Source organism: Fonsecaea monophora (assembly GCF_001642475.1).
Source record: "Fonsecaea monophora strain CBS 269.37 chromosome Unknown Scaff59, whole genome shotgun sequence".
NCBI lineage: Eukaryota > Fungi > Ascomycota > Eurotiomycetes > Chaetothyriales > Herpotrichiellaceae > Fonsecaea > Fonsecaea monophora.
This window is the reverse complement of record NW_019173990.1, coordinates 183,742-195,403: the sequence shown is the minus strand read 5'-3', so window position 1 is coordinate 195,403 and position 11,662 is coordinate 183,742. Positions and strand designations below refer to the sequence as shown.

The following is an 11,662-nucleotide window of genomic DNA, read 5'->3' as shown; positions in this document are numbered from 1 at the left end:
CAACTTCCACACCACATCCCAACTTCCACACCACATCCCAACTTCCACACCACATCCCAACTTCCACACCACATCCCAACTTCCACACCGATGGAGAAGAGGTCTCAACGTTACGCTTTTCCCAGTCCGACAAGCACCAGCAGAGCCACATTCATCACTACCAGCACAAGCCAGATGATCGTCGCAAGGATCGTGACAATCCAACCATTCCGCATATTCACCGCTTCCCCGTTGTTGTCCGTCCTCACAGTCATGATGTGGCTTCGACAGGTGAACCAGAGGAGGGGAGCAGTGACAAACGGCAGGATGACACTGAGGCACACTTGGCTGGCAGTCAAGGCCGAGTTCAAGCCCTCTTTGCCCACTGCTGCTGCGATGATGATACTGGGGACGATGCTGATGGATCGGGTGATCAGCCTGCGAACCCAGGGCTTCAAAGTCCAGTGCAGCATGCCCTCAGACACCATCTGGCCCGCCATGGTGCAGACGATGCCAGCAGATGTGCCCGACAGTAAAAGGGCCAGCGCAAAAACAGTACCTGCTGCCTTGGAAAGATTCTTACTGAGCAGGTCGTGGATGCCAAAAAGATCTGCCTCTGTCGCCTCTGTTTTCGGATAAAGCGACGCTCCTGAGACAATGAGAATGGCCGAGTTGACGAACAAGGCAAAAGTGAAGAGGGAAGAAGCAAGCTCCACGATCGAGTACTTGAGACAGGCTCGGATAGCATAGATGGAGGGCACGTATTTCTCCTCTTCATTGTCTGATTCTTCGCCTGCGACAATGTGCCCGTTCTGCGTATCGAATTGCTTTAGGCGTGGCTGCACAACACCAGAGCCTAAAAAGATAGAGTGAGGCATGACTGTTGCTCCAATAATACCGCAGGACAAATAGACACCGTTTCCTTCAACGACTGCCGAAGATGGAAGATATCCTTTGAATACTTCTCCGGCACTGGTGTCTTTGATGAATGAGAGTTGTATACAAAAGCATACCATAACACCAAGGACGAGGCTCATGACGAAATACTCAAACAGACGCAGGTGCATCATAGAGCCGTTGGGACGGTAGAAAAGGAGAAGAATCAGGACGTCCACCAACGTTATTGCACATCCTGCAATCAGAGGGATGTGCAAGAGAAGATTTAGGGCTATGGCTGAACCGATGACCTGGATGATTCAAGGTTAGATAGGTACCAACAGAACGGGCCGCTTCAGCAAGGAGCCTGACTTACCTCTGCAATATCTGTAGCTATAATGGCAGATTCCGCAAACAAATAAAGAACAAGATTTAACCACTTGGGCAGATGTTTCCGACAATTTTCAGCCAAGTTGAGCCCGGTGACGCTCCCTAGCTTGATGCAAAGAGATTGCAAGAAGATGGCAAACAGGTTGGACATGAGGATGATGAATAAATGAGCATATCTCGTCGCCGCGCCCGCCTCGACATCCGTAGCATAGTTTCCTGGATCGATGTAGGCAACGGCAATGAGAAAACCCGGACCCACGAATTTTGCATACTTTTGCGCTGTGTTTATAGCCTTGTTCAAAAAGGCACTTGGGGAGCTGAAGAACTGAAATCCTCGAGGGTGGGTTTGTTGAAGGGCCGCTCGCTGCTGCTCCAGCGGATCAACCTTGACAGCGGTGGGTGATTTGAGGACACGGGAGGGTGATTCTGGACTGTCGACAGGCATGACCCGAATGTCTTCTTGGGCGTCATTATCCGGACTTGACTCTGTGCGTCTCTCTTCTCTGAGATTCACAATCCCATTGAGGTCTGCTCTGGTCGTTAGGTCTGAGCTCAGGGCCTGCGGGTTCTGGTTCCAGTCCGGGTGTGCTTCGGTGTCGTCTGTGCGTGAGGGGCAATTCATGATGATGACGCTGTCGAGGAAAGGTCTTCTTGGGCAGAAAGGAAAACAAAGAAGTTGAAGTGAGGACAGTATGAAAAGTATTAAATCATTTGCTACCACCCTATGTGGCTAATGTGACTATTGCCTCTTACACGGTTTCTTCCGATCATGATCTCTTTGCGGTGAGGGGAAGGAGTGACGAAGCAGCCGGCGGTGGCACAGCCTGGAGTAAGCAGCTTTTCTTGGAACGGACTTGGTCAGGCTTCAAGCTGACCAGGAATCGGTCTTCTGGCAGGAAGCGGGAAGGTCTCAAAGTGTTTTTATCTCTAGGAGGACTCATGTAAGATCGCTGCTCGGGAGGGTGTGACGAGGGTTCTCAATCCAGCTTGCCAGGTACACATTTGAAGCAGTCGGGGGCGGAAGAGGGATTTCCCGGGAGAACGAAACGTGGAACTTGCTGGATTATGCGACGAAAAGTGTTCAAGAGCTGAGACTTGCGGGGGAGAGGTTAGGACATGATTATTTCCTGTTGTCCGTCATGTTGTCATTATTCATAGAGTGATGGGATCGAGTTGAGTGATAGTGATGAGGGAGATGGGATTGACATTTCGTCGTCACGCATTTTGCTCGATAGCCATACCAGTTCAATCCAGTGAGCTTCCAAGTACCAGAGTACTCGTACAAGGACTGGTCTTAGGCGGCTAGTGCCTAACGATAGGCGCCGCACTGGGCGTGCCCCAGACTTTCCAAGCCCAGTGGCTTGCTTCCGGGCTCTAGAGGCCCGCTAGACCCCTTGGCTCCTTCCATCTGACCCCATTTGGGAATGGCCGCCTTGTTCTTTGGGGGGCTGGCTCCGTTTGCCCAGTACCAACGGCCAGCGCCCACGAGCCCGTGCCTAGGAGTCAGGCAAGTGCTTGTTCCCGAGTTTCATTATTCCCAAACGCCTTTCAAAAAGTGGTGTGGAGATGGGCTGACGACTGCCAATGTGGCACCTCGATTGGCCGACCCTTCCACTCTCATCCCGCGACAGATCGAGTCTCGACATCCGAATGCGTGGAATTAAGCTGTCAACACACTCTTCGTCTCAATGCTATCCAGCCTTGCCAACAGCAAACAGTACTCCGATCTCTCCACGGCATTTCTCATCTGAAAACTCTTCGACACTGCCCCGCTACCAGTCTGTGCTTCGATACAGACCGCACCCGTTGCCTGCGAGAACTGCACACCGCAGTCGAGTCCACCATTTATTTGCGCACCCGAGCAATCGTTCTTCTACCCTTTTAGCAATGCAGCAGCCGTAAATCTTTGTCCTTCTAGGCTGGGGGAAGTCGGAGAATGGTCAAGAGTGAACCTCCAGCGGTTGTTTCCACTTGTTGCTACTCGAGGACTACAATATGAACACCAACAAGCCGTCCTATGCCCCTCTGCAGCGTCGCAGGCGGAGATCTGACCAGATTTCACCATCCTCTCCCTCCTATCCAAGACGACTTCTTGACCGTCCAAATAGATACAGCGAGGCGCTCAGTCCTATCGACACGCCGTCCGCGACAGATGAGTCGGACAGCCCTTCGCTCAGCCTGAACCTCACACTCACATCTCCCCTCTACGACCGCTCTGCGTCCGTACCATCCGTCCCTCCTTTTCTCAAATCCCCAGCGGTCGAACCGAAACATCAACAGAGATCGTCCGAGGAAACTGGGCGCCACAGGCTTGGACCGCCTGACGAAGCTGCCCGCCCTGCGACAAGTGACGCGATCGAGCGGAACAACGCTGTTCCCATCTCCTATGCAAAATCCCCAGTGATAGGATCAGACTACGCGTCTAAGCCGTCTGCTGTTCCGCCCTCTGTCCGTCTCGATACTGGAGAGAGAAAGGTGCTTGACCCGCCCGTCAAGCTCGGAGACAATGCGTTGTCTCCAAGCCTTAGAAACTACAGCTTTTCCACCCAAATATCAGACAAATCTGCGCATGATGAATCAGTTCCAGCGAAAGGACATACGGGAAAAAAGAGCAGGCTGAATCTGCTGAATCCAATGAGTTTATTGGCCCGTCGCAGGTCTTCCCAGAATCAGAGACTCGAGGATGTTAATCTCACGCTGTCGGTACCGGCCTTGCCAGATAATTTTGACCCAAGTATCCGAGGAAAAGTCGTCCATGACTTCTCTGTTCCACGATCGCGAAGGCTTTATTCTCACAACGACATCAGCAGTGTAGAATCTCCAGCGTTGCGTTCTGGGTACGGACCAGACCCCAGCAGAAGCAATGATTCACCCAATTCCCGATTGGTCCCAAATGGACCACCAAGTATGCCACACAGCCCGATGTTCAAGGAACACTTTCAGGATGACCGACCATCATTGCAACCCGAACGGACGGGTTACCTACACAATATTCATACACTCACCATGCCCAACGACCACCTAGACGAGAGTAACGTACCAGCATTCGCCAGACGGCTACCGTCTGCTGTTCCACAAGCAGGGCTGGATCCCAGGCCTGGATTACACGAGGAAGGAAGCAAGCCAGCACCGCAACGACCACCACCGGGAAAGGAGAATCTACCGTTGCCCCCGAGAGGAGAGGCCTCCCCAGAAGCCTCCCCTCCGCCTCCGACGCCTCCTCCGAAGAGTACACCGTCCCCAAAGTTTGATATTCCGCCACCGGCGGCGATTCCAAAGCACATGACCAGTACTTCCTCACGATTTAGCTTTCAGATCGGAGGGGGAGGATCGTCAGCGCAAGAGAAATTGCTCGAAGAGAAACATAAACAACACGAGGCGATCAAGAAGACCACTGTGCCGGATGGAGACGAAGAGGACGAGTATGCTGACTATGACTTCGATGCGGATGACGGTCTAGAGGAAATGATCCCCGGAGTCAACGCAGACTTTGACGAAGATGATGGTTTCGGTAACGACATTCCGGTAGGGAATGCGCTTGTGGCTCGTTACGGTCCATCAGAAACCGAAGAATTGATCGCGTCCGATGTCAAGACCACGACTTTACAGCGACAATCGCTACAAGGATTCCACTTTACTCCTCAATCCATGACATTTAGTCCCACGAGCACCAATAATGCGTCACAGCCTACTCCCCGCGACCACGAAGGCTTCGCTATTGGGATTGCCGACTCGAGAGAGTCTTTCCAAGATGGAAGCCTAGAATTTCCTCCGAAAGACAGCGTCGTTGACGTTGAAAAGGTGCCGATGCTCGGAGGGCTGGGCATCACGACCGCCGAAATACACGGCAGACGCTCACAGCAGACCTCTCGTCCTCACGGTGGGGTTTTTGATGATGAAGACCTATATTTTGACGATGGCGAGTTTGATCACATCGAATTGGATCCTTCGGGAACAACTTTTGACGAACAACTATTTGATGACGATACAGGTAAAATCCGCGATATCCCAGCTGAAAATGCCCGAAAATTCGAGGCAGCCAAACAAGCAGCGGGTCTGGACGGGGAAGTGAAGGCTGTCAACCATTGGGAGGACGCCGTCGAAAAACTTTCGTTGAACCACAACGATCATCAGAACAGTGTCAATGCAAACTCTGGAGAAGTTGTTCCGAATAGCCATGGGAACTTCGGTCGTGGTGGTTCCATCACCGGACTCACCGAAACGAATCTCGCTGCGTATCACGACGCTTTGGCGTTCGCAGCCAACCAAGCTGCTGCAAATGGCAGATTTGATCGAAAGGTCAGCTTCAGTCAGAACTCAGATGATACTTCACAGTCGCCATTTGAAAGCAGTCAACATGGAGTCGTCTCCGAAGATAGCCGTATCAGCTACAATTTTGGCTCCGCCATTGCTGAGGACGATGGATTTCCTTTCGACGATGATATGGATGACGATCCCATGATTGCAGAGGCCAACGCCGAAGTCCTGGAGAACGACGACGAAGGGTATTATGGTCAAGAGTTTGGGTTTTATGCTCGATCCTACGGCAAAGGCAATACAGAGCTTGTTAATGGCGGCTACTTTGCGGACCGGGGATCCAACGGGGTAAAGCGAAGTCATAGTGGGAAGGCCAATTTCCAGGAACCCAGCTTGACGCCAATCACCGAACGCAGTGAGTGGAGTACTCGCAACTCGGTGGTATCATTGGCGATACCAGGGGGGATGCCTGCTTCAGCCCATTCGATGCCCAGTCCCGGGATTGCGGAGTTACTTCAACAACTTGACTCCCCGGGTTATGATGATGATATGAGCTTTAGTGGACTGATGAAGCTCAGAGGCAGAACATTTGGAGGGAGCTCGTCGAGTATCAGCAGCTCAGCAGCAGGGAATCCGGCTAGTTCCCCACTTGCGCACGTTTCCAACCATCAGTTCCCTCATTCGGATCTTAATGCGAACCGGATGGCATCCTCAATTCATGGGCGGACGTCGCCAGCTGGAATCCCTGAGTCGGAGGAAGAAGATGAAGACTCTAAAAACCTCACATTGACACAGAACACGCCGCGGAAGAAAATGAGTGAGCCTGTGGTAGTAACGTCACAGGAGGAACTACCATCGTCTCCGGTATCTGCTGGGTTTGAAAAACGGAAAGGCCATCACAGCCGGACCAGCAGTGGTGCGGAAAGCGTAAGCTATGCTCGTGATTTAGATGGTGGATGGGTTTTGGAGAGGAGAAGGACGGATGAAGGGAGCGGAACTGAAGTTATTGACCGCGAGTATCTAGCTGGAGCTCGGATCTGAGAGCAGGATAATATGCGGAAGTATACCTGCGAAAGATGAGGGTCTCCTGATTGGATATAGATTATGGCCTTGCAAAAGTACATTGGAGATGACGATATGATACCCCATAGAAACTTGAAATATATATACACTTGTATACAAATACTCAGCAATACTGTGCCTTGTACAAGTAGGTGATGTACAAGACAAGTACTTGGTACATATATTGTCAGCACTTGAAGAGAGGAGAAGGATTGGTTCGGCGTTCCTGCCAAGTTTAGACGCACCAATCACATCATGTTTATGATTCATGCATCTCTGGCTTGTCTCGGCGTCGGCTATGTTTCCCCATTCACGTGCGACTTTTTTACAGGGCAGCACCTCTTCCTAAACTGGTTTGCGGGATTTGCGTAATAACAGCCTTGACCTTTTGATCTAGGACTTCCTCACACTTCCGCTTCTTGCACCTTCAATCTCGACTCTTCGTTGTCTATCCCTAGTCTCTACCGCCTTCCACTCTCTCGTCAGTGGTGTGGCTCAGGTGCGGTTCGCTCATTTGAACCTGTTTTCTTCTCCTATGGATCATTCTCTGTATCATTAGCTCACCATCACCACCCACATCATGTATCGCTATGCTGCGGGCAAGCTCCCCTTGCGAGCTGCGCAAGCTTCAAGGGCTTTCTGCACTTCATCCAATGTCAGCGTGGTCTCCGGAGGTCGTCGCAATGCCCTCGTCGCCGGGCGGAAACCACTAGCTGTTATGGCTCACAGCTCAATGCAGCGCAGGAGCTATGCTATGGCAGCTGAAGAAAGCAACAAGGGGGTGGTATGTATCTCCCGAGGTGCTGCTGTGTGGAGAGAAGGATTGTCTGAACGTTCCAACAGGATCCTAACGATTCCTTCCTGCAAGGCAACACCGCGAACTACATCGACGAAATGTACATGGCATGGAAGCAAGACCCGTCGTCTGTCCATGTCTCGTGGCAAGCCTACTTTCACAACATGGAAGAAGGAACGATGCCCGTGTCGAAAGCATTCCAGCCTCCTCCGGGCCTCATTTCCCAAGCTGAAGGGGCAGCCAGCCTCGCTCCCAGCGCAGTGGCTGGTACTGCAGGCGAAGACGTCACAAATCACTTGAAAGTCCAGCTGCTTGTCAGAGCATATCAGTCAACCGGACATCACAAAGCCAAGACCGATCCTCTTGGTATTCGTGGCGAGGCAGAAGCATTTGGATACCGCAGACCAAAAGAGTTGGAGCTGGATCACTATGGCTTTACGGAGGCCGACCTGGACCAAGAATTTGTCCTTGGACCAGGTATTCTCCCCAGATTTGCCACCGAGTCGCGGAAGAAGATGAAACTGCGTGATATCATCGCTGCCTGCGAGAAGATCTATTGCGGGTCATATGGTGTTGAGTACATCCACATTCCGGATCGAGAGCAATGTGACTGGATCAGAAACCGGATTGAAGTGCCAACCCCGTACAAATACTCTGTGGATGACAAGCGCCGCATCCTCGACAGACTGATCTGGAGCTCCAGCTTTGAAGCTTTCTTGGCCACGAAGTACCCCAACGACAAGCGCTTTGGATTGGAAGGTTGTGAGACTCTCGTTCCGGGCATGAAAGCCATGATTGACAGGAGCGTGGACTATGGGATCAAGGACATTGTCATTGGGATGCCGCACAGAGGAAGACTGAACGTTCTGAGCAACGTCGTCCGCAAACCCAACGAGTCCATCTTTAGTGAATTTTCGGGCACCACTGAGGCAAGTGACGAAGGCTCCGGTGATGTCAAGTACCATCTCGGCATGAACTTTGAACGACCGACACCGTCTGGCAAGCGCGTCCAACTGTCCCTGGTTGCCAATCCTTCTCACTTGGAAGCCGAGGATCCCGTTGTGCTGGGGAAAACCAGGGCCATTCAACACTACAACGATGACGAGAAGAAACACCAAACAGCGATGGGTGTCTTGCTTCACGGTGACGCTGCCTTTGCGGCTCAAGGGGTGGTCTACGAAACGCTGGGTTTCCATGCTCTCCCTGCGTACTCCACAGGTGGTACGATCCACATCATCGTTAACAACCAGATTGGGTTCACCACCGATCCCAGATTCGCCCGATCGACTCCTTATTGCTCGGATATCGCCAAGGCAATCGACGCCCCTGTTTTCCATGTCAATGGCGACGATGTAGAAGCTGTCAACTTCGTCTGCCAACTGGCTGCTGACTGGAGAGCTGATTTCAAGAAAGACTGCGTCATCGACATTGTCTGCTATCGGAAGCAGGGTCACAACGAGACGGATCAACCGGCCTTCACTCAACCGCTCATGTACAAGCGAATAGAGTCCATCAAGCCTCAAATCGACAAGTATGTTGACAAGCTGATCGAGGAGGGCACCTTCACCAAAGAAGACATCGACGAGCACAAGAAATGGGTTTGGGGAATGCTCAATGACAGCTTCGATCGAAGCAAAGACTATCAACCTACAGGCAAGGAATGGCTGACCTCCGCCTGGAATGGCTTCAAATCGCCCAAGGAGCTCGCCACTGAAGTCCTTCCCCATCCTCCGACTGGAGTTCCATCTGATATGCTGAAAGAGATCGGGGCAAAGATTGCTGATGCCCCGGAGGGTTTCACCGTCCATCGTAACCTCAAACGTATTCTCGCTGGTCGCAAGAAGGCTGTTGAGGAGGGCAAGGGCATTGATTGGTCGACGGCCGAGGCTCTCGCCTTCGGCACCCTTTGTCTTGAAGGTCACCATGTTCGTGTGTCCGGCCAGGATGTTGAGCGAGGCACCTTCTCCCAGCGTCATGCTGTTTTGCACGACCAGGAGACCGAAGCGACCTGGACACCTCTCAATAATCTTGCCAAAGAGCAAGGAGCCTTTACCATCTCCAACTCGTCCTTGAGTGAGTACGGAGTTTTGGGTTTTGAATATGGCTACTCTCTCTCGTCGCCCAATGCGCTTGTCATGTGGGAAGCGCAATTTGGAGATTTTGCCAACAACGCCCAATGTATTATTGATCAATTCATCGCATCGGGAGAGGTCAAGTGGCTGCAAAGGTCTGGCCTCGTCTGCTCTCTCCCCCATGGTTATGATGGACAGGGACCTGAGGTAAGTTTTTTTCACAACCCTGTCTGGACTGATGAACAAGACTAACTTCTTGGTCCTACAGCACAGCAGTGGCCGCATGGAACGGTATCTGCAACTCTGCAATGAGGAGCCTCGAGTATTCCCGTCACCAGACAAGCTTGATCGACAGCACCAAGACTGCAACATGCAGGTGGCATACATGACGACGCCGTCCAACTACTTCCACATTCTCCGACGACAGATGAACAGGCAGTTCAGAAAACGTGAGTAAAAACACTATCCCTGGGAAAACGTGGTGCTTGACTGACATACTGTCTGCTACTAGCATTGATTGTGTTCTTCTCGAAATCGCTTCTTCGCCATCCTCTTGCCCGGTCCGACTTGGAAGACTTTACGGGCGATTCCTACTTCCAATGGATCATCCCAGATCCAGAGCACGGCAAGGGAATCGTTGAGGCAGACGAGATTGACCGCGTCGTCTTATGCACGGGTCAAGTGTATGCAGCTTTGCATAAGCACCGTGCGGACAAGGGCATCAAGAACGTTGCAATCACCCGCATCGAGCAGCTCAACCCCTTCCCATGGGCACTATTGAAAGAGAATCTCGACACTTATAAGAACGCCAAGACGATCGTTTGGTGTCAGGAGGAGCCTCTCAACGCTGGAGCATGGAGTTTTGTTCAACCACGGATTGAAACGCTACTGAATGAGACGGAGCACCACAACAGACGGCACGTCATGTACGCAGGCCGAGATCCTAGTGCCTCGGTCGCGACGGGTCTGAAAGCCACCCACATTAAGGAAGAGCAAGCGCTGCTCAATGACGCCTTCACGGTCACGCAGGATAAGCTGAAGGGTGAATGACTAGCCGACGGCGTGACGGGGGCGAAAGTGGTAGAGGGGTGATGATAATGATGAGATGTGAAAATCTGTCACAGAGGAGGAGGTTGTGACAGCATTGCTATAAGCGTGGTGGAGGTGATGGAGACTGGCATCAAGGGCTGTCGGCATTGTGTCTGTGGTGTGGTCCTCGTAGGACAGCATCCGGCAGCAATACCTAGCACCTGCCTGACTTTCTGATACCCACTGCCTTGCAAATATCAGTACAAAGTTACTGAGTCGGTATATGTAGGTGCTCTCTATGGCAAGAGCACTATTTTGCTTATCGTTGTTCGGCTACTATGTTGAGAATCAAAATGTCGTCAAATTGAATTATGATCGAATTGGATACCACGATGTCTCTTTTCAGTTCACTTGTCCGTGTACATAAGTCCGGCTTGGGCATCGACGCGAGGCTGGCCGAATCGCCCTTCCGCAACTTGCGGCTTCGACCAGGCACGACGAGGCTGGGAATTTCCCCTGACTTCCCGACCACCGTGACTCCCTCGTAAAAGTTCTCAGGTTCTCTGTTTGACGACAAGACTTGACGTGGACAATCATGCAGACTATTTTTTTCAGAGGGGGCAGAGAAGGGGATGAGATGAGATGAGAAACGCCAGAAAAGCCAGAAAAGCCAGACGGGACAGACGAAAACAGAAAAGACAGAGGTAATTAAGCGAGTTCCTCTCGGCCCCCCTAATTGGACAATAGACGGGTAGCTAGACGCCGAGTAGAGTAGAGTTGATCGGTTGAGTGATCGGTTGAGCTCTGGCAGACATTGGACATTGGGGCATTTGGGCACCAACCACGCGTGGGCTTTTGTTGTCTTTTGGTTTTTTTTTTTTTTTGTTCTCCTTTGTCTGTCTATTCTTTATTAGCTCGTACAGAAAGCCGTCCGGTCTAGGACAAAGCGGGAGGAGAGAGAGAGAGAGAGAGACAGAGACAGACAAGGCTGATCTATCAGGGAGAGAGGGGTTCAGTATCCGAGACAGAAATAATTGGTCGAAACCCCCTTTTTGTCGTCCTTCTCGTTGTTGTCTATGCATCAGGCATTAGGTATTGGCAATGCATATGAGAAATGCCGCGAAGCCGGTGGGGTAGTTCTGTTGAAGTGAAGGCTTCGTATATCTCTTTCTCTCTCTCTCTCTCTCTCTTTCCATCTCTC

At 51.7% G+C, this 11,662-nt stretch overlaps 3 protein-coding genes across 3 annotated transcripts; 2 read left to right on the top strand and 1 right to left on the bottom strand.

Moving 5' to 3' along the window:
• Positions 1–110: 110 nt before the first annotated feature.
• On the bottom strand, positions 111–1,867 carry AYO21_07589 (hypothetical protein; the record flags this gene model as incomplete). The annotated part of the gene is made up of 2 exons (XM_022657543.1): positions 111–1,166; positions 1,232–1,867. The coding sequence occupies 2 exons, from the start codon at positions 1,865–1,867 to the stop codon at positions 111–113; spliced, it is 1,692 nt and encodes a 563-aa protein (XP_022510208.1).
• A 1,373-nt stretch (positions 1,868–3,240) lies between these two features.
• AYO21_07588 (hypothetical protein) lies at positions 3,241–6,543 on the top strand (the record flags this gene model as incomplete). The annotated part of the gene is made up of 1 exon (XM_022657542.1): positions 3,241–6,543. The coding sequence occupies one exon, from the start codon at positions 3,241–3,243 to the stop codon at positions 6,541–6,543; it is 3,303 nt and encodes a 1,100-aa protein (XP_022510207.1).
• Positions 6,544–7,144: 601 nt separating this feature from the next.
• Positions 7,145–10,482, top strand: AYO21_07587 (hypothetical protein; the record flags this gene model as incomplete). The annotated part of the gene is made up of 4 exons (XM_022657541.1): positions 7,145–7,348; positions 7,408–9,639; positions 9,701–9,881; positions 9,944–10,482. 4 exons carry the CDS (start codon positions 7,145–7,147, stop codon positions 10,480–10,482), a joined length of 3,156 nt encoding a protein of 1,051 aa, XP_022510206.1.
• Between the last annotated feature and the right edge of the window lie 1,180 nt (positions 10,483–11,662).